Source organism: Borostomias antarcticus, assembly GCF_949987555.1.
Source record: "Borostomias antarcticus genome assembly, chromosome: 15".
Classification (NCBI taxonomy): Eukaryota; Metazoa; Chordata; class Actinopteri; order Stomiiformes; family Stomiidae; genus Borostomias; species Borostomias antarcticus.
Window position 1 is genome coordinate 24,620,353 of NC_140248.1, and position 25,229 is coordinate 24,645,581.

At 49.0% G+C, this 25,229-nt stretch overlaps 2 protein-coding genes across 2 annotated transcripts in view; both read left to right on the forward strand.

Moving 5' to 3' along the window:
- Nucleotides 1-4,804, forward strand: part of nrxn2a (neurexin 2a) — a gene marked incomplete at both ends in the record, with an annotated part of 224,761 nt that extends 219,957 nt beyond the window's left edge. Inside the window, 2 exons of the mRNA XM_084450404.1 lie at nt 645-729; nt 3,990-4,804. Coding sequence (XP_084306530.1) covers nt 645-729; nt 3,990-4,804 — 900 coding nt within the window. The remainder of the gene's footprint in view (nt 1-644; nt 730-3,989) is intronic.
- A 7,729-nt stretch (nt 4,805-12,533) lies between these two features.
- LOC311318971 (pecanex-like protein 3) overlaps nt 12,534-25,229 on the forward strand; it is a gene marked incomplete at both ends in the record, with an annotated part of 18,284 nt that continues 5,588 nt past the window's right edge. The window contains 11 exons of the mRNA XM_084450405.1: nt 12,534-12,686; nt 13,413-13,621; nt 14,272-14,377; nt 14,598-14,637; nt 15,585-15,677; nt 16,002-17,735; nt 19,644-19,943; nt 20,273-20,330; nt 20,905-21,046; nt 24,286-24,443; nt 24,864-25,017. Of these exons, the coding sequence (XP_084306531.1) occupies nt 12,534-12,686; nt 13,413-13,621; nt 14,272-14,377; nt 14,598-14,637; nt 15,585-15,677; nt 16,002-17,735; nt 19,644-19,943; nt 20,273-20,330; nt 20,905-21,046; nt 24,286-24,443; nt 24,864-25,017 (3,147 nt within the window). The remainder of the gene's footprint in view (nt 12,687-13,412; nt 13,622-14,271; nt 14,378-14,597; nt 14,638-15,584; nt 15,678-16,001; nt 17,736-19,643; nt 19,944-20,272; nt 20,331-20,904; nt 21,047-24,285; nt 24,444-24,863; nt 25,018-25,229) is intronic.

A 25,229-nucleotide genomic window follows, 5' to 3' on the forward strand; every position in this document is an offset into this window, starting at 1 on the left:
GTATCGTAGGGATCGTCTTCTACAAACACACACAGTTACAGTAGGATTAATACAGGCTTCTGTGCTTCCATCATGGGATGTCCATGTTATGTCCAAGTGATGTCCATGTGATGTCCATGTGATGTCCAAATGATGTCCATGTGATGTCCAGGTGATTCACTCAGTAAACCAAGGAACCAACCAGCAGTGTGACATGTAAGAGATCACAATAGATTGTGTACCCACTGGGATATTGACTACTGGTGCCCAATATTGGATTTCTTGCCCCCTCCACACACACACACACACACACACACACACACGCACACACACACACACACACACACAAACACACACACACACACACACACACACACGCTCCCACCATGTTACTGAAAGAGTATAGAAGCAGTAATGGAGGCAATACATACTGTAGCTTTAGCGTTAGCTTAGTGTGAGAAAGCCCACCTGATGAACGGACTCCCTGACCAGTAGTGTTCTGAGGTTTGAGACTGGCCAGTCAGCGGCTCACGATAAAGAGGGAGAAACCAGCAGTAGTCTGTGTGTGTGTGTGTGCGTGTGTGTGCGTGTGTGTGTGTCTGTGTGTGCGTGTGGGGTGCCGATGGAGCGAAGGGAACTCACCGTTGTCCCCGTCTTGTCCTCAGTCCCAGAACTCTGATGACCTGTTGGTGGCGTCTGCGGAGTGTCCCAGTGATGACGAGGACCTGGAGGAGTGCGAGCCGGGGACAGGTCGGTCTTTGTTTATTTAATTTTTTTATCCAGGCACAGACGGGTCAACTAACGCCGGGCTCACACTACAGGATATTTAAAATCCGAACCAATTTCTAAATCGGGTAACATCGCGCACATAAGGAGAATCTTAACAGATATTCTTCTTGTGCATCTCAAACAAGCACACACAGCTTGATTTGAAAATAACGTCTCATCACACACTACAGGGTCTTATCGTGCCCGAGGGAGCAACGAACCACTGGTCTCGCCGTCTCACTTGTAAAGTCGGGACGTAATAATCTTAAATATCAAACATGTTTGATATTATCGGGGCCGCCCCGATGGGTCTGCGAGCGGATCGGGAGGTATAAGATTGGATCTGTAAACCCCTCACATTACAAGATCATCTGGGCCCAACATCAGCCCTGACCAACGTTCCAGACCAGATTTCTCCTCTGATTGTCGGGAGGGGTGAATCGGGGATAAATCGGCACAAAAATCCTGTAGTCTGAGCCGGCATAAGACTGATATGAGGAGTGAACACGGCTAGCCTGCCACACACTATCCCTCCCACTGTAGAAATACACACATGTGCTTGATGACTGAACTTACTGACAGGATGTAGAACACACACACTAGAGTATGAGGCTAGACAGGATGTAGAACACACACACACGACAGTATGAGGCTATAGAGACAGGATGTAGAACACACACACACTGGAGCTATGGAGGGGTAGAGGCAGGGTGGAGAACACAGTATCCCTAGCCTGATAAACACAGTGTCCCTAGCCTGATAAACACAGTGTCCCTAGCCTGATAAACACAGTAAACCTAGCCTGATAAACACAGTGTCCCTAGCCTGATAAGCACAGTGTCCCTAGCCTGATAAACACAGTAAACCTAGCCTGATAAACACAGTATCCCTAGCCTGATAAACACAGTGTCCCTAGCCTGATAAACACAGTAAACCTAGCCTGATAAACACAGTGTCCCTAGCCTGATAAACACAGTGTCCCTAGCCTGATAAACACAGTGTCCCTAGCCTGATAAACACAGTAAACCTAGCCTGATAAACACAGTATCCCTAGCCTGATAAACACAGTGTCCCTAGCCTGATAAACACAGTGTCCCTAGCCTGATAAACACAGTAAACCTAGCCTGATAAACACAGTAAACCTAGCCTGATAAACACAGTAAACCTAGCCTGATAAACACAGTAAACCTAGCCTGATAAACACAGTAAACCTAGCCTGATAAACACAGTGTCCCTAGCCTGATAAACACAGTGTCCCTAGCCTGATAAACACAGTGTCCCTAGCCTGATAAACACAGTAAACCTAGCCTGATAAACACAGTATCCCTAGCCTGATAAACACAGTGTCCCTAGCCTGATAAACACAGTGTCCCTAGCCTGATAAACACAGTACACCTAGCCTGATAAACACAGTGTCCCTAGCCTGATAAACACAGTGTCCCTAGCCTGATAAACACAGTGTCCCTAGCCTGATAAACACAGTAAACCTAGCCTGATAAACACAGTGTCCCTAGCCTGATAAACACAGTAAACCTAGCCTGATAAACACAGTATCCCTAGCCTGATAAACACAGTGTCCCTAGCCTGATAAACACAGTATCCCTAGCCTGATAAACACAGTGTCCCTAGCCTGATAAACACAGTAAACCTAGCCTGATAAACACAGTAAACCTAGCCTGATAAACACAGTAAACCTAGCCTGATAAACACAGTGTCCCTAGCCTGATAAACACAGTATCCCTAGCCTGATAAACACAGTAAACCTAGCCTGATAAACACAGTAAACCTAGCCTGATAAACACAGTAAACCTAGCCTGATAAACACAGTATCCCTAGCCTGATAAACACAGTATCCCTAGCCTGATAAACACAGTGTCCCTAGCCTGATAAACACAGTAAACCTAGCCTGATAAACACAGTAAACCTAGCCTGATAAACACAGTGTCCCTAGCCTGATAAACACAGTATCCCTAGCCTGATAAACACAGTGTCCCTAGCCTGATAAACACAGTGTCCCTCGCCTGATAAACACAGTGTCCCTCGCCTGATAAACACAGTGTCCCTAGCCTGATAAACACAGTGTCCCTAGCCTGATAAACACAGTGTCCCTCGCCTGATAAACACAGTAAACCTAGCCTGATAAACACAGTGTCCCTAGCCTGATAAACACAGTGTCCCTAGCCTGATAAACACAGTATCCCTAGCCTGATAAACACAGTATCCCTAGCCTGATAAACACAGTATCCCTAGCCTGATAAACACAGTGTCCCTAGCCTGATAAACACAGTGTCCCTAGCCTGATAAACACAGTGTCCCTAGCCTGATAAACACAGTGTCCCTAGCCTGATAAACACGTCTCCCTCGGCTATCTGCAGTTTGCAGTTTTTAATTCTAACCCTCCCTGCAGTTAGATTTAGATGGATGATGTTCCTGTTTCATTTCTCTAACCGTCTGCTCCACCTCGTCCTTGAGATAATATTATAGGATGTCCCCCCCCCCCCTCCTCCCCCATATGCTGCTCTTGTGACTTTCAGGTTAGAATGATATTACTGTTCAGTACATAGCCTACTCTTCCATAACAGGTTAGAATGATATTACTGTTCAGTACATAGCCTACTGTTCCATAACAGGTTAGAATGATATTACTGTTCAGTACATAGCCTACTCTTCCATAACAGGTTAGAATGATATTACTGTTCAGTACATAGCCTACCCTTCCATAACAGGTTAGATACGTAGGTACTGTACAATACCGTATGTGTGTATGAACAAAAGAGAGAGATCGTCAAACTTAGAGTAGATATAGAGTTAATAGATCTTAACACTCACAACCACAGCAAAGAGGGAAGGTGTGACGTCACAAAAGATCTGTCTTATACAGCTTGTTTGAATTTGTTTTTCTCTTCATGCAAAAATCATGTGGCAATATGTTAATGTAAGTGATCCCACCATCCACCGTGGTTTGATGTCTTCTTTGATAAAGAGATACCCAGAAATGGGAAGATTTTTAAAAATCCAGATGTCTTAGTAGTTATTAGTGTTAAATATTCTCGTGTTGTTAAATATTGTCTGTGTCGTTGATTATCTTACACACGGTATTCCAAATAATCTGAATTCTTTGGGATATTCTGCATAATCAGCATATTGTGTGTAGAGAAGAGCGCGATCGTTCATTATTATGAGGGGAGTTTCTTAACGCTCTGCTAATCCAGGATCATCTACCTTCTCTCTCTGTTCCCCAGGAGGTGAATTAGTGTTGCCTATAATAACCGTGGACTCCCTGGAGCCCCCCTCCATCGCCACCCGTTACCCTGCTCTCCCTCCCCCCACCCTCCTGTCCCCCCTCGAGACCACCAAAGAGTCCCTGCTGCTGTCCCACCCCCACCCGCCCTGCCCCCCGGACCAGGAGGACTGTGGTGACCCTGTGGAGGTCTCAGCCTTCGGCTCGGGGGAGATGACAGAATCCGACGACGAGGACTTTTACAAAAACTCACGCCTGGTCACTGACAGGACAGTCCTTCCGCCTCCCCCTGGCGCCGGGGAGGGCGGGAAACCCCAGAAACCCCGCCCCCTCCCCCCCTCCGCCCCCACCGCTAACCCTGACCAGCTCCACATCCCCGCGGGCAAAATGAACACCCGCGACCAGGTGCTCCTGCCCCCCCCCGCCCCTCCGTCATCCAGGAACACCCCAGGGCTAACGTACCCCCCCAATTTCCCCCATGTACCCACAGCCGAGCCCACGGCCCCCGGGGAGAAGGTGCACCCCGGCGCCGTGGAGGTGATCCGGGAGTCCAGCAGCACCACGGGCATGGTGGTGGGCATCGTGGCGGCCGCCGCCCTCTGCATCCTCATCCTCCTCTACGCCATGTACAAGTACCGTAACCGTGACGAGGCCTCCTACCAGCCCGACCAGGGGCACAACTTCATCAACAACCCCGCCGTGGAGGGCAACGGAGGCGTGGTCAAAGACAAGACGCCATCGGGCACCCCGACGTCCGCCGTGGCGAAGACCGGCGCCAAGGGAAAGAAGAACAAGGATAAAGAGTACTACGTCTAACCGCAGCACGGAGAGATTCAGCCCAGAGAAGCGTCCGGAACAACACAACACTGCAGTTCACCTGTCCTCCCAGTCCTTCCAGAACCTCCTGATGGATCTCAAAGTGTGCAGCCGACACGGTCTCACAAGTCCTCGTTGCTCTCCTCCTATCAGAGAGCAAAGCCTCGCCTCCTTTAACTCCACACATTATGTTTAAAACTTAACCCTCAATCTTCACTTGCCAAACGATCACTCATTACCATTCATAGGCCATGCAAACACAAAGGTTTTCACTAATCTAACCATTTTGTCTTTGTATATAGTATCCCAATCTAGAGTATTGACATGGTGGAGTAAACACGGAGTTACTGTACTATACAGGACCAGGTGTGCATGGATGTCACCTCGTCATGGTCTCTCTCTCTGTCGGTCTCTCTCACGTCTCTCTGTCCTCCTAATGGTGGGAGAGGCATGGTAGATACGGAACAGTAGTCATTATGGTAGTTAAGCACAGATCAACCAAGTAGATCAAGCCAGATTCAAAGAAAGCCATATCCATAAACTGTATTTCCAGATTTCCATTTTTGTTATCCAACTACCACTCAGTCTGTCTCGCTGATTGTCCATGGTGCTATGTTGCTGGTGCAATATCATAAACCATGTTTTAAGCATGATGTATTTCTCTCCCGAACGCACAATTCAACAGCAGACTTAAGCCAACAAACCTTGTATCTGGAGGGATGAGATTTGCTCTTTTTTGGTGTGAGATATCTACAAAATCAATGTGCCATTCCATCCTGAAGGAAGTTTAAAAAAAGAACAATCTTTAAAAATGACATGCTACCGTTGCAAAGACATTGCTCTGTAAACATTATTGTTTGTTTGTTTGTATGTATGTACAGTAGGCCTATAGGCATCTTTGGATTGGATAAGCACCAGGTGTTTGTTTTCCTGAGTACGCGGGGAAATGAAGCGCTAAAAAGACTTCATGTGAGTGATGTTCTGCTCTGTGAAAGACTTCATGTGAGTGATGCTCTGCTCTGTGAAAGACTTCATGTGAGTGATGTTCTGCTCTGTGAAAGACTTCATGTGAGTGATGCTCTGCTCTGTGAAAGACTTCATGTGAGTGATGCTCTGCTCTGTGAAAGACTTCATGTGAGTGATGTTCTGCTCTGTGAAAGACTTCATGTGAGTGATGCTCTGCTCTGTGGTTGTCACCGTCAAAAACAAACACATCCCGTAAGAGAGGGAACAAAGACAATGAATATGAATGGAATCTGGGACACGGAGAAGTGTTGTTGGTGGTTCCTGCAGAGAGGAGAACACAGCCGACCGTGTGTGTGTGTGTTAAGAGGCTGGCTCTCTTTCTTTTCCCCTTCTTGAAAAATAACATGGAAAAAACTGAAAAGGAACAAACAGTATTAAAAAAAATAATCTCCTCAAGGGATGGACGTTGTTTCCTTTGAGAGCAAGCCGCACATGGACTCTGGTTTTTCTACCCATGAAGACTATTCTGTGAGATGAATTATTGAAAGTTTGTGAATTGTATTGATATTTCTCTGATATTTCGATGTATATCTTGTTATCATTCCTGCTGAATAAAGTACATGTTTACGTTGCCTTCCCATCAGAAACAGATCTCTCTACACCATACACAGGTATGAGACGTTCTCTCACAACTACAACGCCATCCTCGGTATTATTGTTTTTTTTCCCTCATTACATTAGGGCAGGTTAGTGATTATATGTAAATTATTCCTAAAACACAAGCTAGAAGGAAGCTGTGTTTAAATTCTTCATTTCATGTAAAACATCTCTGTGTCTGCTATGTAGCCATTCTCTCTGTTGACTTAAATGTGAAACATTTCATATTTATGTGATTTTCCTCTTATGTTGATGAAGTGCCATTTAACATAGGCTGCTCAGAGTATATTCCTGTCTTCACTCATTGATATTGTAAAGTGTTCCTGTGAAATGACTCGTATGTGTACAGAACATGGACAAAAGGGGAGAATACACTTGGTTATATACTTTGTACGCTCTTGAGTTGCGTCTTCTTTACAGATACACTGGGCTCATTGTGTCAACATCCTGTATGGCTTGCTCTTCATTTGGAAATGATACAGCCACTACAATGACATGACTTCGCGTTTGACATAAATAAATAACGGCACATTTCAAATTAAGTGCTCAAATACTCTAAAAGAAAGGGTTTATATTAACCTAGATTCAGGAAACGCTCAGAACTGATTGCAGAACTTCCTATGCTGGTATGAGAGAGTCACAAACCAAGCACCAGAATTTGCTGGAGCAAAATTGGTCAAAACCGGAGGAAAGTTTAGTGTGCAGAATAGAGGAGAATGACCCTCAAATAAAGTTTGAAATACATGTATTAGTGGTACCATGCAAATGTCATCCTTACTGTACCTGCTCTGACCAATTTTGATACATTTGGGCCAGTGTAGCTGGAATGGTACCTAACTTGACTACCCCCATAACATTATGCGAGGGGAGACTGGGGTGGTATGCTTTGATTCAGATGGAGTTAATCTTATCTGTTTATCAGGCTATTGCCCTGGACAAAACTAGTAGGCCTAAAGCTGTTATGTCACCAGACTAGACAAAACACAGTAGTCTACTACCTACAATCTATAAATACCATTAAGCCACATGAAAAGGTGGTGGTAGTTTAGATGTATAAATAGAATAGGCCTAAGTGAGCACAAGAGCAACTTTGTCATTAGCTTTGGTTGTACCAGCAGAAATAGTCTGCTGCTATTAGCATAGCTATGGCAGGACCAAGATCCTCTATGGCCCTGGCTTCTAACGTTATGACCATTTCCTCTCAGTAGATGGTGCCATTTGTCTCACTAATCAAATAAAGTAAACTAACTAAATATTATTTAGAAATTAACCAAATTATTCAGACAGTAAACTCATCAGCTCTTCAGCGGTCAGGTGGAATGTGTCCTCTACATTTGACCCACACCAGCTGTCCTCCTCCAGGGGAGTCAGGAGCAGTGGGCCGTCCGCCTCCAGGAGCAGTCAGGAGCAGTGGGCCGTTCTCCTCCAGGGGAGTCAGGAGCAGTGGGCCGTCCTCCTCCAGGGGAGTCAGGAGCAGTGGGCCGTCCTCCTCCAGGAGAGTCAGGAGCAGTGGGCCGTCCTCCTCCAGGGACAGTCAGGAGCAGTCGGCCCACTCCTCCAGGGACAGTCAGGAGCAGTGGGCCGTCCTCCTCCAGGGGAGTCAGGAGCAGTGGGCCGTCCTCCTCCAGGGGAGTCAGGAGCAGTGGGCCGTCCTCCTCCAGGGGAGTCAGGAGCAGTGGGCCGTCCTCCTCCAGGGGAGTCAGGAGCAGTGGGCCGTCCTCCTCCAGGGGAGTCAGGAGCAGTGGGCCGTCCTCCTCCAGGAGCAGCCAGGAGCAGTGGGCCGTCCTCCTCCAGGGGAGTCAGGAGCAGTGGGCCGTCCTCCTCCAGGGGGGTCAGGAGCAGTGGGCCGTCCTCCTCCAGGGGAGTCAGGAGCAGTGGGCCGTCCTCCTCCAGGGGAGTCAGGAGCAGTGGGCCGTCCTCCTCCAGGGGAGCCAGGAGCAGTGGGCCGTCCTCCTCCAGGGGGAGTCAGGAGCAGTGGGCCGTCCTCCTCCAGGGGAGCCAGGAGCAGTGGGCTGCCTCATCAGTGTCCTCCGGGGACCAAGTCCAAGTGCTCAGTCCAAGTCCTGGTCATGGATAGGACTGAAGAGTGATTTATTCTTCTCCATATTTGTTTTTTATAGTGTGGTTCTAGGGAACCTGAGTGAGCACTGGGAGATCGAGCCTGGGAATCGAACCCAGGACCTTCCTGCTGTGAGGTGACAGTGCAGTTCAGTTAACATTTCAGTTAATGCAAAATAAGAATCCAGAATTATTTTGGTTAGACTATGTTGTTAAGTTGGAAGAAGTTGCTAGAAAACGTGGCTCAGAGAGCACATACCTCCACCCATGAGGCATGTCGCAGCATGTACAGTAGGCTACAGCTCAAATCAGGGTTTCATTAAAGCAGGTGATACTTATTTTTTAAGTTCCTTCCCTTGGGGATTATTGAAGTGCTACTAGGCTACTAGGCTCCTCCCTCTGCAGGAAAAGCCTACACCAAGGCCAGGCGGAGAATGTGTGGGTAAGGGTAATACTTTCCATAGCCAAATTAAATTACCAATAAACCCATTTAGCTAGCTAGATATGACAGGACGGACAGTAATAATCTAGCTAGTTACGAGCCTAATTAGCTAATCCAAAGCAGTTGATGCCATGACACAAGTCCAAATGAATGGAGGTGAATGGGCATCCGGGTGCTGGCTCAGTGGCGCCCCCCTCAGGTCAGAGCTGGTGTGGGGCTGTTTGGTGCACTCCGGGCTGTCCCCCATGCACCCCCTAGTCCAAACAACATGTCTCTAGCGCCCCCCACACAGGGACCTGGCTTCGCTCAAAATGTTGTTTTACGTCGTGGATCTGCTCCGTGATTCGGATCCACTCCAAAATCGAATGGGTTCTAAGTTTTCCCATCATCATTATTAAATGATCTTCAAATGTCTATCAAGACGTTAGAGTTGTCGAAGTCCAGAGTAGTGGGAACCTCTAGATGGATGTCAGTCCAAACCACTCATCATGAGGTCATTAACTGACTGATCCCGCTCATCATATCAGACATGAACAGAAGGCTACGAAGACAGTGAGTTTGTGCACCTTCTTTGATTTGTTTGTGTGAAAGATTTGATATATGTACCCTGGCTCTTGTATTATTTTTAAATTTGTTTTATTTCATTCTTTGTATTGATTGATTGTTGCTAATTTGTACTGTTTTGTACCTTGATTAATAAAGATTTATAAAAATAAAAATAAAAATAAAAATAAAAAAATCAGACATGAACATGATCACTTTCCACGGTTGTCATGGAAACCAATCTTTCTCTGACTTCCCGTCTGACTTCACTTGACTTCTTAATGCTGCTTTTTTTTTCTCCTTACAACTACAACAGGAACATTCACATTCAATAATAAAAGGGGGGGGGTAGTTTGCGTGTTTATGATAAAGGAACAAGTGACTATCTCACTTAGATGAAAGAGAAAACGCAAAAACAAATGATATCTACTTCCTGTGAGTGAGTGTTCGCTTCCGGGTCAGCTAGCTAGCTGGTTAGCCGAGGCTAGCTAGGAGGCTAAACCAAGCAGCAGCGGTAAGAAAACATCCCAGATCAGATCCTACTAGTGAACACGGAAGGGACGAGGGATGCTTAGCTAAGGGGATCTTTAACTATTCATAAACTAGTGTAGCTTCCCAGCTAGTTAGCTAGCCGATGTGTTAATCAGTGAGTTAACCTGTAGCTACCTGGTTAGTCGTAACGGTCGTTGGCTAGTGGTCTAGCTAGCTAGCAAGCATACTTGCATACTTGATGTAGCTAGCTAGATGACTGCTAAAGGGGTTAGCTGACTTGAGCTAGCCATAGTTATCTAGCTGCTATTAATATATTATTATTAACTATTTTATGTTGATGTGTGTGGCCTAGCTCAGCTAATTTAGTGGACTAGCTAGCTAGTATATACTTGATTTAGCTAGCTAGATGACTGGTAAAGGGGTTAGCTGACTGGTAAGCTAGCCATAGTTATCTAGCTGCTATTAATATATATATTAAGATGTGTGGCCTGGCTCAGCTCATTTAAACGTGCTAACATCACGTTACTGAGGTATATATATATATGGGCTTCTTGATAGAGCAGTGTTCATGTGTGCTAGCTGAGCTAAGCTAACAGTTAGCCTAGCATGAAAGGCAGCCAGGATACAAACAGGGACTAGATGTGATTAACCCTAACCCTAGATACAAACAGGGACTAGATGTGATGGATGCCACAGCCTTACTACAGTGAACAGGTTAAACCATGAAACCCACAGGATGAACCATGATTTAAGTGTGTGTTTGCTCTGTCTGTAGCTAGTGAGCTGGGCTAGTGAGCTGGGCTAGTGAGCTGGGCTAGTGAGCTGGGCTAGTGTCTGTAGCTGGTTAGCTGGGCTAGTGAGCTGGGCTAGTGTCTGTAGCTAGTCAGCTGGGCTAGTGAGCTGGGCTAGTGAGCTGGGCTAGTTAGCTGGGCTAGTGTCTGTAGCTAGTGAGCTGGGCTAGTGAGCTGGGCTAGTGAGCTGGGCTAGTGTCTGTAGCTAGTGAGCTGGGCTAGTTAGCTGGGCTAGTGTCTGTAGCTAGTGAGCTGGGCTAGTGAGCTGGGCTAGTGAGCTGGGCTAGTGTCTGTAGCTAGTGAGCTGGGCTAGTGAGCTGGGCTAGTGAGCTGGCCACTGAGCTGGGCTAGTGTCTGTAGCTAGTGAGCTGGGCTAGTGTCTGTAGCTAGTGAGCTGGGCTAGTGAGCTGGGCTAGTGTCTGTAGCTAGTGAGCTGGGCTAGTGTCTGTAGCTAGTGAGCTGGGCTAGTGTCTGTAGCTAGTGAGCTGGGCTAGTGAGCTGGGCTAGTTAGCTGGGCTAGTGTCTGTAGCTAGTGAGCTGGGCTAGTGAGCTGGGCTAGTGAGCTGGGCTAGTGTCTGTAGCTAGTGAGCTGGGCTAGTTAGCTGGGCTAGTGAGCTGGGCTAGTGTCTGTAGCTAGTTAGCTGGGCTAGTGTCTGTAGCTAGTTAGCTGGGCTAGTGTCTGTAGCTAGTTAGCTGGGCTAGTGTCTGTAGCTAGTTAGCTGGGCTAGTTCTCTGTCTGTAGCTAGTTAGCTGGGCTAGTTAGCTGGGCTAGTTAGCTGGGCTAGTTCTCTGTCTGTAGCTAGTGAGCTGGGCTAGTTAGCTGGGCTAGTTAGCTGGGCTAGTTAGCTGGGCTAGTGCTAACCAAGTGTCAACAGTGTCTCCAGCTCACAGATGGCTTGGTGGTGTGCATGGATGGAAGTGTGTGTCCATCTGTCTCGGCTAGCTCACTAAGGACCAGCTGAGATAGCATGCTAGCTGATATTACCTCCATAAATGCATATCCCAATCATAGTTAACTTGGGTGGATTGTAGTCTGAAGGTAGTTATCTGTCTAGCTAGTCTTGTAGCATGTGGGATTCTTGGAACATTAACTAATGTTACTATTCTACTATCATACTAGCTAGCTACAGATATAGCCAGGTGAATTACTAAGCAGTCAAGTTTTCCTTCCCACCATAGTTGTCTGAATAATGTTAGTTGTCTGAATAACGTGATGCTGATTGCCACCTCAGGTTTACCCTACAGTGATGATATCTAGGTCTGTTCAATATCGAGGCATAAGGTATGGATTAGCTCTCAAGACATTTTATGAAACCAGTGGACTCAGTTAGTGGGACTTTGTCTTAGTCTGAAGGATGGTATTAGGGATAACTCTGAAGGATGATATCAGGGATTTCACTCAAGTGTGACTCTAAATACAGGAGATGTGTGAGGGAACCAAACACAGCAGTTGTGATCTCTCTTCCAGATGAATATTGTTGTGTAGTCATTGGGTCACCGGTGTGCCAAAAAGCCACTCGCCAGATTACAAAACCAGGATCAGATTGGGGCAAGAACCGCACAGAGAACCGCCTCAGCAGCCTGGCACTGGAACATGCAAGACGTCCTGCGTAACCAAGACTGCAGTTGGACTGTCCTTCTGGATGAAAAAGCCTTGGACTGACAAATGAACTTGTCACCGTCAATGTGACACGTGACAAGGTGGCTACAACTGGACAGTTTGGAGCTACAGCCCTAGAGGACGTACTGCAACCCTGGCTTGACGCGTCCGAGGGGGAAGATGGGTTCCCAAGCCCTCCAGATATTGCGTCAGGGTGTGTGGGCTTCGCTCACAGGAGGCTGGTATGTGGACCCCCATCAGAGTACGTTCTCAAACTGCTTCCACCTCTACCTGTGGATATTCCTCCTGGCCTTCCCGTTCCTGCTGTACATGGTGAGTACGCACACGCCAGGCCGGTACAGTGTGTGAGGTACAGTGTACAGTGTGTGAGGTACAGTGTACAGTGTGTGAGGCTCTTACATGAATGAACCGGGTCATTTAACGGAACAAAATTTGCAGAATTCCGACTATGCTTCAGAAAGAAGACATGCCATGTATGTGTGTTGGACGCTGTTGCTGATGTTATCGTTGCACATTCCTTTACTGATTACAGCGAGGTTGATGTGTTTGCGTCATAAGTAGTCCCACCCTTTGTTGTTGGACCTGTTCTCCTTTCACCCAGTCTCTTATCTTATCTCTCTCACACATTCAAAGGGACAGAGCCTTGTTCTGTAGCAGCCCCCAAACTCTGGAATGAGTTCCCCCCCCATATTGGGTTGGCCGCTACCCTGCCTGTTTAAATCCCGCCTTAAAACACATCATTTCTCCCTGGCGTTTTAAAACCAAGTATTGATCCACATCTTTTCACGTATTGTTTTATTGTTTTTTCTTATTTTTCTGGTATCTGCTACTGTGTTTCTGTGTTTGATTGATGTAAAGCACTTTGGGTCAGCCCTGTTGTTTTGAAATGTGCTCTATAAATAAAGTTGGATTGGATTTGGATACACTTCCTCTCATATTGTCGTTCTCCCTCTCGCCCCCCGCCCCTCCCTCTCTGACCCCCGCCCCTCCCTCTCGCCCCCCGCCCCTCCCTCTCTGACCCGCCGTGTCCCACCTCAGGCTCTGCCCCCCAGCCTGGTGGTGGCAGGTGTGTACTGTGCTGTGGTGGCCGCCTTCTTCACCGCCATAAAGGCCGTGAACTTCCGTCTCCACGCCATGTTTGACCGCGGGGAGATCGTGGAGAAGAGGCAGGCCTCGCTCACCGCCGACGCCCCGAGGGTGGAGGAGGGGGATGACGGGTCTGGAGCCCATGATGGGAATCAGCACAGGTACAGGCTGATAGATGGATGCATGCGTACATGCATACACACTATATAGGGCTGGTTATCGAGTCGAATTTCAAGATTCGATTTGGATTCACAAGGTTCAGAATCGATTATCACGATTCGATTCAATATCGATTCGGTTAGTGTTACTAAAACCTGTTTTGTTTTTTTTAGCTGTAACCTTAATTACATGACTGCCAAGTTATGCAACACATCAATACTAGGGCTGGGTATCGATACTGATTTCCAAAAATTAATGAATCATTGAATGAATGAATGAACTATTCATTCCTTCATTTATTCATTCATTAATTAAATAAAAGATCGATTTTGGGATTCATGAATCGATTCTGAATCATTTGATTGAGAATCGATTCAGAATCAATGAATCGATTTTTTAAACCCAGCCCTAATACTATATACATTATTAACAAAGGAGGCATCCCCAATATCACATGTGACTACTAGACATGTCCGTTATTGTCAAAACATATCAAAACCAATCAGTGTTTGAATCCCTTTTAGAAATGCACCCTATATGTAGACCCAATACATTTTTCATGGTAACGGTGAAAACCACCAAGTGTTGATTTGTTCCTCAGACGTGTCCAGATAAGAGGAGCACGGTTTCTCATGTCCCCCCCCCTCAACAGGGACAGTAATGTTGGTGTGGAGATGACCGTGTTCAGGAAGGTCAACTCGACGCCTCCCGTCCGCTGCAGCTCCCAGCACTCCCTGTTCGGTCTGAACCAGGTGTCGGTGAGGAAGCTGCACCCTTCACTTCAATGCTCTGCTCTGGAATCCATACCTGCTAGCTCTAGGCTCTAGCTCAGCTCTAGCTCAGCTCTAGGCTCTAGCTCAGCTCTAGGCTCTAGCTCTGCTCTGTCCACCTCCTGCTTCTATTACATCCTGCAGGTAGCTTTCATTTGATCCCTTTGAAATGAAGTCTCTCACTGTTTGTTTGGCCTTTTTCAACCAGGAGTTTCTGCCCCAGCTCGACGACACCGGAGGGACTAAGGGTAAAACACCTGGCACTTTCTACACTCACTCACTCACTCACTCACCCACCCACCCACTCACTCACTCACTCACTCACTCACTCACACACACACACACTCACTCACTCACTCACTCACTCACTCACTCACTCACTCACTCACTCACTCACTCACTCACTCACTCACCAGGAACTCACTCACTCACTCACTCACTCACTCTCAGGCCTGGATCAAACGAATGCGTATTCGCCGAAAAAAAGCGTACATTTTTCTCCTTTCCATTACGTCCTGTTTCTACCGGACGTAAAAAACAAACAAATAAATAAACAATTCAAAGCAATGTAAAACAAAACAGTACTATAAAGAAGGAGAAGAAGCCAGTAGCACGTTAAGGCAAATTCAATGACAGAGCATGATTAATTAGCTGACACACACACACACACACACACACGTATAAGAACAGACTGGGCAGGTATGAGGATGCTCGGTATGTTGACACACCTTAGGGTTAAGGTTAGGGTTAGGTTAGGGTTAAGGTTAGGGTTAGGTTAGGGTTAGGGTTGGGGTCAGGGGTTGACCGGTCTGCGTTTATGGGAACTAACTTCTCCACAGAGCGTAGCTGAATCCCGTCTAGCCACATCCTAGTGAATCATCTTCTTCACTGGTGTTTAACGGCAGCTTGCATCCATGAAGTACCACAAATCAACACCTTGTGGGCGTTAATGATGGTGTAATATGCATTTTCAGGCGTGTTCGTGTGAACAGATTTTTCTGGAAACTGAACCCAAAACGGCCATGTAATCACAAATCGTATTTTCACGTCGAATACGTAGCCTTGCAAATACGCATCAGTGTGATCCAGACCCCTGCTCTTCAATCACCAGGCAGGAGCACAGGACTTGGGGCCGCGTTTGAATCCCACCTCCTGGGTTTGTGTCCCTGACGTCTTCCTCTGGTCTCTTCCTCAGATATTAAGGAGCTGATTCGACAGCAGGGCAGCAACAACCTGATAGTGACGGCTCACAGGGACATCCTCCGCCACAGCTCACAAGACACCATCAGTAAGACCGCCACCGGCTTGCTACCGCACGCTTGAAGATGATTAGGCTTGTGTGTGCTGATATCTCTCTCTCTCCCTCTCTCTCTCTCCCTCTCTCTCTCTCCCTCCCTCTCTCTCTCTCTCTCCCTCTCTCTCCCTCCCTCTCTCTCCCTCCCTCCCTCCCTCCCTCCCTCTCCCTCTCTCTCCCTCCCTCCCTCCCTCCCTCTCCCTCTCTCTCCCCTCCCTCTCCCTCTCTCTCTCTCTCTCTCTCTCTCTCTCCCTCCCTCCCTCTCTCTCCCTCCCTCTCTCTCTCTCTCTCCCTCCCTCTCCCTCTCTCCCCCCCCAGGGGCTGCTAGTCTGGTCCAGTCCTGTCTGGCGGCTGCTCTAGCCGGGGACTTCCCAGGGGTCATGGGGTCATCCAGGTTATCCGGGGGGTACGGGGGCCTGCACCCTGGGGAGTGCCCCTCCATCCCCCCCTCGCCCTCCAGTCAGGAGGACGGAGGGGACAAGGAGCAGTTCGGGGAGGTGGAGGGGGGGCTGCTGGGGCGCGGCCCCGGGGAGGGCGGGGCGAGGGCCTACTCCCCGCTGGGCCCCGAGTCCGCCAGCCTGGGCGACGCCCCCCTTAGCCCCCTCATCAAGAGCAGCCTGAGCGAGGAGCTGAGCGAGAACCTCCTGGGCCTGGGCCTCGACCCCGTGACCTTCGCCCCCGGGACGGAGCACCCCGGCAGCCGCAGCGGCGTGGCCCTGGCCGCCGGCTCCGTGGACAGCTGCTTCAGCGCGGGCGGGGTCGCCACCGACCGCGAGACCCTCAGCACCGTCAGCAGCTACCGCAGCGAGAAGACGGACTCCACGCAGCTGGAGAGCCCCTCGCTGAGCCTGCCCCGCCCGGCCGCCCCGGGCCCCGCCCCCTTCTCCTCCGCGGCCCCGCCCCCGCACGCCGGCGGAGACCCGGGACCGCCGCAAGACGGCAGCGACACCGACAACCTGTCGGACAGCGTGCTGCTGCGCTCGCCGTCCAGAGAGCTCTCCGTGGGCCAGGGGCTGGACAGGACGCTGGTCGAGGGCGAGGACCTCCCCCCGGTCCCCGCCGACGTCACACAGCCCCCGCCGCCGCACCTCCCGGACTCCTCCCCCTCCAGCAGCAGCCAATCGGAGGCCTGCGATCCGGAGCGGAGGGTCCCGCTGCCCCCCCTCCCCCCGCCGCGGCAGGCTAGCTCGGCGCCCTCGGGGCTGGCCCTGGGGCTGGTGTGCTCCGAGCCCACCCTCCCCGTCTCCTCCGCGCCCTTCCTGCTGGCGGAGCAGCCCTCCCTGCAGGTCCAGACCCAGCAGGTGGTCCGGCCCAAGGACCTGAAGCTGCTCCGGACCCGGGGAAGCAGCGTGGGCCACCGGCCCGGCCGCCGGAAAGCCCCGCGCAAGAGGGGCGGGGCCGGGGGGAACAGCAGCTTCGACTGCGGCTCCTACGGGCGCCACCACCACCACCACCACAACCGCGGGCAGCACAGAGACTACATCCCCGTGCGCAGCCGTCTCGGGGGCAAGGCCTACAGCGAGAGCCTGTTCGAGGACTCCAGCGACGAGGACGACGGCAGCGACATGAGCGCCGGGTCCAGCCTGGGATCTCAGCACCGCTTCAGCTCCGACGACGACGACGACTCCAGCTCCTCCACCTCCTGCTACTCCCCGGACCTCGCCGTCGCCGCGGCCCCGCCCCCCTCCGCCGCCCAGCCGCCCGCCCCCGGGGCGGAGGGGGAGGCGCCCGAGGCCGCCGGGCCCTCCCACCCGCGAGGCGCCGCCCAGCGGTCGGCCAGCACGGCCAGCGCCAAGACGCACGCCAGGGTGCTGAGCATGGATGGCGCCGGGGGGGGCCACGCCAACGCCGCCTCCCTGCAGCCCTCGTCCTCCGCCCCCGCCCGCCCCACCCTCACCGTCTCCAAGTCGGACCTGGAGGACCGCTCCGTCCACGTGTGCGTCTGCCCCGGCACCCACCACCACCGGCTGGACTCCCTGGGGGGCTCCTGGGCCGGGAACCAGACCGGCTGGAGGGCCGGCGAGCTGGCGGAGGAGGGAGCAGTCGGGGGAGGTGAGACCTGCGGCACGTCTCTCTAAAGACCGATAACCACCGTATGATTCATCATAAGATGACGCTGTAATGCTCTTGAATGATGACTTTAGTATGAGCTGTGTAGAACCAGGCTGTAGAACCAGGCTGTAGAACCAGGCTGTAGAACCAGGCTGTAGAACCAGGCTGTAGAACTAGGCTGTAGAACCAGGCTGTCCAGGCCCTAGTGAGGTTGTGGTCCAAACTGGTCTCACCCGGCAGATGTCAGAATTCGATGTTTGTCCATCGCCTCCAAACGTCATTTCTAGACGGCATCATACAAATGATGCAAATAACGTACATGCATGGAGGCGCTCGGGCAGCGAGCATTGAGCAGTTCCCCTGCGTGCCCGCATGCCTCCAGGCCTGGCGCCCGCGCAGGGGTACTGAGATATGCGGAGCACGCCCACTAAGCGCCGTCCGAGTAGCTCCACTCCTGGGTCCAGTTTCATAAATTAGCCTGATCCCTGTGTCCACGTTAGAACACGAGCTATAAGAACAGTAGCTAATGCTAGCTAATAATAATGACAGTAAGAATGTGAGCTAGTTGGCTAGCTAGTAGTCTTGTTTGCTAGTTTCGCCAGCTAGTTTTGCACTCGGTGTTGTCTCACCAAAGTTGTTTGACCCACCCAACCCACCCTCATAAGCGCTCGCAAGTTTATACCCCTCTTCCATCACGTGTTCTAATGTGAACAACCAACCACCAAACTATTGACAACAACCAATCAAAAACATAGGCCTCTCCCACGTCGTCTGCCGACGTTTAAAACTGTATGATGCCGTCAAGAAATGACGTTTGGAGGCGATGGACAAACGTAGAATTCTGACGTCTGCCGGGTTAGACCAGGCTGTGTGGTCACACCCGGCTCAGACCCAGCTCAGACCCAGCTCAGGCCCAGCTCAGACCCAGATCAGACCCAGATCAGACCCAGTTCAGGTCCAGGTCAGACCCAGCTCAGACCCAGCTCAGACCCAGCTCAGACCCAGCTCAGGCCCAGCTCAGACCCAGCTCAGACCCAGCTCAGGCCCAGCTCAGGCCCAGCCCAGACCCAGCTCAGACCCAGCTCAGGTCCAGCTCAGACCCAGATCAGACCCAGCCCAGACCCAGCTCAGGTCCAGCTCAGGTCCAGCTCAGGTCCAGCTCAGACCCAGTTCAGGTCCAGCTCAGACCCAGCTCAGACCCAGCTCAGACCCAGCTCAGGTCCAGGTCAGACCCAGCTCAGACCCAGTTCAGGTCCAGCTCAGACCCAGCTCAGACCCAGCTCAGACCCAGCTCAGACCCAGCTCAGGTCCAGCTCAGACCCAGCCCAGACCCAGCTCAGGCCCAGCCCAGACCCAGCTCAGGTCCAGGTCAGACCCAGCTCAGACCCAGTTCAGACCCAGTTCAGACCCAGTTCAGACCCAGTTCAGACCCAGCTCAGACCCAGCTCAGACCCAGTTCAGACCCAGTTCAGACCCAGTTCAGACCCAGCTCAGACCCAGCTCAGACCCAGCTCAGGCCCAGCTCAGACCCAGCTCAGACCCAGCTCAGACCCAGGTCAGGTCCAGCCCAGGTCCAGCTCAGACCCAGCTTGTGGAGAGCTCCGGGCCGCCTGCCTGTCTGAGAGATCATCTCTGCACTTTTTCTCAGCAGTTCTGCCCATTTAGTTGTGATGATGCAGTCTGGTTTTATGTTTACTGTATACTCTACTATACTGTATACTCTAGTATACCGGTGTGTGTGTGTGTGTGTGTGTATATATATATATATATATATATATATATATTATAATAGCCAGCACGAATTTGAACTATTTTCAACCCAGAAAAGTGTGAGGTGGTTATATTTTATGCGCAAGGCCTGAGGCCGCTCACCCTGGCGTGAACGTGTGCTCTCCTGTCCCTCCCCAGCTCTGGCGCCCGAGGAGGGGGGCAAGCGCGACTCGGTCAGCAGCGTGAAGAGGACCCAGGCCATCCGCAGGAGACACAACGCCGGCAGCAACCCCACGCCCCCGCCATCCACCATGGGCTCCCCCCCCAGCCTGCAGGATCTCCAGCGCGCCCGCACCTCCTCTCACTCCCGCGCCCGCACGCTGCCCTCCGCCCTGCAGTTCGCCTCCTCCCTGCTGCTCCCGCGCAGCGGCGTGCACGAGGCCTCCACCTTCGACGACACCTCCGAGGGCGCCGTGCACTACTTCTTCGACGAGAGCGGTGAGCGAGAGCGCCGGGGCTACAGGGCGGGGCTACAGGGCGGGGCTACAGGGCGGGGCCGTCCTCGGAGGAGGCGTTTGGTACAGCTTGAACACGGGGAGAAGCCGGCCCCTTGGCTCACACACTTTATAGAGCCGTATTAATCAAGACTCCTGATTGGTTTATTACCATGGATAGAGTTGGACTAGGGTCAAAGGTTAATCTGTTTACATGTGCACTGCAAATGATTCTGTCCTAGTTTACAATGCATGCAGTCCATTCATGTTGTTGATGTTGTTGATGTTGTTGATGTTGTTGATGTTGTTGTTGTTGTTGTTGCTCTGTAACAGGAGTGAAGAGGTCGTACACGTTTGGACCTGCAGGAGGAGGTTATGAGGACCCTGTCCAGTGAGTAGTGACTGTTTTCAGTCGCGTAATGTCATTTTTTGACTTCCTGTTTGAAACATTTGCTCCTCATTCTCAAGATCAGTCGTACGGCAGGAAGACGAGCATCGTGTCACAGTCGTATCTGACCCCGTCGTTACGAGCCCTCGGCTCTCAGCTTGGACGCTGACTAAGCGGAGGTTGTTAGCCGGCTGACCCCAGTGAATGAAATTCAAGTCTCACCAAAGTGTTTTGTTTTCCTACTTGACTGTTGTTCTAACTTTGTAGTTCGTTCCTCTAGAATCAGTCTGTTAAAACTACAAATTCTTCCCTGTGTGACATCACTTCCCTGTCCTCTTCATCCTGAAACTGTGTCACTTCCTTTTTCACGTTATAAACTATCTCTTTCGTTCCCCAGTCACTCACTCTTGCCTGGATTCACTTCCTGTGTTCGAGTCCGACTTGCAAATCGTAACAGAATAAACTTATTGTCTTTGTTTGAAACCAGCTTGACCGACCACTCAGCGTGTTCTTTGAAATCTAAACCTAACCAAGTAAGATGTTTAATTCACACCCCTGTGCCCCCCCCCCCCCCCAGGGAGCGAGAGAGACAGTCCCAGTCGTCCAGCTTCACCTCCACGGAGGTCCCAGAGGGGGCGGCGGCGATGTCCATGCTCCAGCCCCGCCCCGTGGTCCTGCAGGGCATGCAGGTTCGCAGGGTGCCCCTGGAGATGCCTGAGGTAAGGAGCCCGAGTTTCACCTCCCCCCGCCGGCCGCACTACGCCCCGTCTCCTTCCCCTGAACCCAGGACCCCAGTAGCTTGTGTTCAGGGGTTCCCCTGGATCAGGATGGCTCTTTGGGGGGTGATGCGCATGCACTTTTTGGGGAAACCTCAGTTTTATCCCGAGTAGCCTACCAGCGTATATAGACCTATATTCTACCAGCGTATATAGACCTATATTCTACCAGCATATATAGACCTATATTCTACCAGCGTATAGAGGCCTATATTCTACCAGCATATATAGACCTATACTCTACCAGCATATATAGACCTATATTCTACCAGCGTATAGAGGCCTATATTCTACCAGCATATATAGACCTATATTCTACCAGCATATATAGACCTATATTCTACCAGCATATATAGACCTATATTCTACCAGCATATATAGACCTATATTCTACCAGCATATATAGACCTATATTCTACCAGCATATATAGACCTATATTCTACCAGCATATATAGACCTATATTCTACCAGCATATATAGACCTATATTCTACCAGCGTATATAGACCTATACTCTACCAGCGTATATAGACCTATATTCTACCAGCGTATATAGACCTATATTCTACCAGCATATATAGACCTATATTCTACCAGCGTATAGAGGCCTATATTCTACCAGCATATATAGACCTATACTCTACCAGCATATATAGACCTATATTCTACCAGCGTATAGAGGCCTATATTCTACCAGCATATATAGACCTATATTCTACCAGCATATATAGACCTATATTCTACCAGCATATATAGACCTATATTCTACCAGCATATATAGACCTATATTCTACCAGCATATATAGACCTATATTCTACCAGCATATATAGACCTATATTCTACCAGCATATATAGACCTATATTCTACCAGCATATATAGACCTATATTCTACCAGCATATATAGACCTATATTCTACCAGCGTATATAGACCTATACTCTACCAGCATATATAGACCTATACTCTACCAGCATATATAGACCTATATTCTACCAGCGTATATAGACCTATATTCTACCAGCATATATAGACCTATATTCTACCAGTGTATAGAGGCCTATATTCTACCAGCATATATAGACCTATATTCTACCAGCATATATAGACCTATATTCTACCAGCATATATAGACCTATATTCTACCAGCGTATATAGACCTATATTCTACCAGCGTATATAGACCTATATTCTACCAGCATATATAGACCTATATTCTACCAGCGTTTATAGACCTATATTCTACCAGCATATATAGACCTATATTCTACCAGCGTATATAGACCTATATTCTACCAGCATATATAGACCTATATTCTACCAGCATATATAGACCTATATTCTACCAGCATATATAGACCTATATTCTACCAGCATATATAGACCTATATTCTACCAGCATATATAGACCTATATTCTACCAGCGTATATAGTCCTATACTCTACCAGCATATATAGACCTATATTCTACCAGCATATATAGACCTATATTCTACCAGCATATATAGACCTATATTCTACCAGCGTATATAGACCTATATTCTACCAGCATATATAGACCTATATTCTACCAGCATATATAGACCTATATTCTACCAGCATATATAGACCTATATTCTACCAGCGTATATAGTCATATATTCTACCAGCATATATAGACCTATATTCTACCAGCATATATAGACCTATATTCTACCAGCATATATAGACCTATATTCTACCAGCATATATAGACCTATACTCTACCAGCATATATAGACCTATATTCTACCAGCATATATAGACCTATATTCTACCAGCGTATATAGACCTATATTCTACCAGCATATATAGACCTATATTCTACCAGCGTATATAGGCCTATATTCTACCAGCATATATAGACCTATATTCTACCAGCGTATATAGACCTATATTCTACCAGCATATATAGACCTATACTCTACCAGCATATATAGACCTATATTCTACCAGCATATATAGACCTATATTCTACCAGCATATATAGACCTATATTCTACCAGCATATATAGACCTATATTCTACCAGCATATATAGACCTATATTCTACCAGCATATATAGACCTATATTCTACCAGCATATATAGACCTATATTCTACCAGCATATATAGACCTATATTCTACCAGCATATATAGACCTATACTCTACCAGCATATATAGACCTATATTCTACCAGCGTATATAGACCTATATTCTACCAGCGTATATAGACCTATACTCTACCAGCGTATATAGACCTATATTCTACCAGCGTATATAGACCTATATTCTACCAGCACATATAGACCTATATTCTACCAGCGTATATAGACCTATATTCTACCAGCATATATAGACCTATATTCTACCAGCATATATAGACCTATATTCTACCAGCGTATATAGACCTATATTCTACCAGCATATATAGACCTATATTCTACCAGCGTATATAGACCTATATTCTACCAGCATATATAGACCTATATTCTACCAGCATATATAGACCTATATTCTACCAGCATATATAGACCTATATTCTACCAGCGTATATAGACCTATATTCTACCAGCATATATAGACCTATATTCTACCAGTGTATATAGACCTATATTCTACCAGCATATATAGACCTATATTCTACCAGCATATATATATAGACCTATATTCTACCAGCATATATATATAGACCTATATTCTACCAGCGTATATAGACCTATATTCTACCAGCATATATAGACCTATATTCTACCAGCGTATATAGGCCTATATTCTACCAGCATATATAGACCTATATTCTTCGCTGTCGTTCTGACTGAGCTCACTTTTCAATCGCAGGAAATCTCCTGACATGACACAAAATGGATATGAAGACAAAATGTTTAAGATACTGATAACCTGTCTTAATGATCTTGATTACTAGTGGTCCAAACCATGGATAATGCAAGAAAGAGGGATGGGCTGCACTTGAAACAAGCTATCAAACACATTTAGAGAGGATTTGAATTGCTATTTCTCTTCTAAATTTTTAGCATTTTGGCACTAGTGATTTTCCTTTGGCTCTGGCTAAAATCTCTTTGGGCGCCATAAACCCCTCTATGCAGGAAAAACCCTGGTGTCTCTTTCTGTCTGAACAACGAACCTTGCTGAGCGAAACGTCTCGTCTCTCGTTGCCTCCGCAGTTCGACCTGGACCACGAGTCCCTCCACGAGTCCCAGGAGAACACGCTGATGATCGAGGAGAAGGCCAAGCCCAAGCAGTACTACCGCTTCTGGGTTCTGCCGGGCCGGTGGCTGAGGGTCCGGTACGACCGGCTGGCCCTGCTGGCGCTGCTGGACAGGTGGGCGCACCCTAGATGACCAGGCATCATAACGCATTTCATCCATAAAGAGCTTTGCACAAAAGTATCTAATAATACTATATTCACCTCTGGTGAAGACTCAAGATCTGTTTGCCATGTATAGGAGTTTGACTGGGGTCAAGGGTTAATTAGGGTGGATGGATGGATGGAGGGAGGATGGAGGAATGGAGGGAGGGAGGGAGGGAGGGAGGGAGGGAGGGAGGGAGGATAGATGGATGGATGGATGGATGGATGGATGGATGGAGATAGATAGATAGATAGAAAGATAGAGACACTGCTGTCTGTTGTGGTGCTGGACCCGTAGTTCAGCGGGGTGTGTGTAGGGATACTGTGTACTGATGGCTCTGGCGTGTGTGTGTGTGTGTGTGTGTGTGTGTGTGTGTGCGTGTTGCTTGGCAGGAACCGCGGTGTGGGGGAGAACGTGTTTGCGGTTCTGCTGGCCAGCCTGGTGGCTTTCCTGGGGTTCCTTCTGCTGCTCCGAGGGTTCTTCAGGGACATCTGGGTGTTCCAGTTCTGCCTGGTCATCGCCAGCTGCCAGTACTCCCTTCTCAAGGTACGCTGACCGACTGACCACGCCCGGGATCCAGACACCGTTTGGGAAATAACGCCACTGGCCTGGTGGAAGTACTGGGGGTCCAGAAACCCTATTTCAGCCCTCGTCTGCCACGAGCATAACGCTCATATACATGCATACAGTACCCATCTACCCATACATACCTGCTTACATACTGTACCAATCTATACCTGCCTACCTGTACCTGCTTA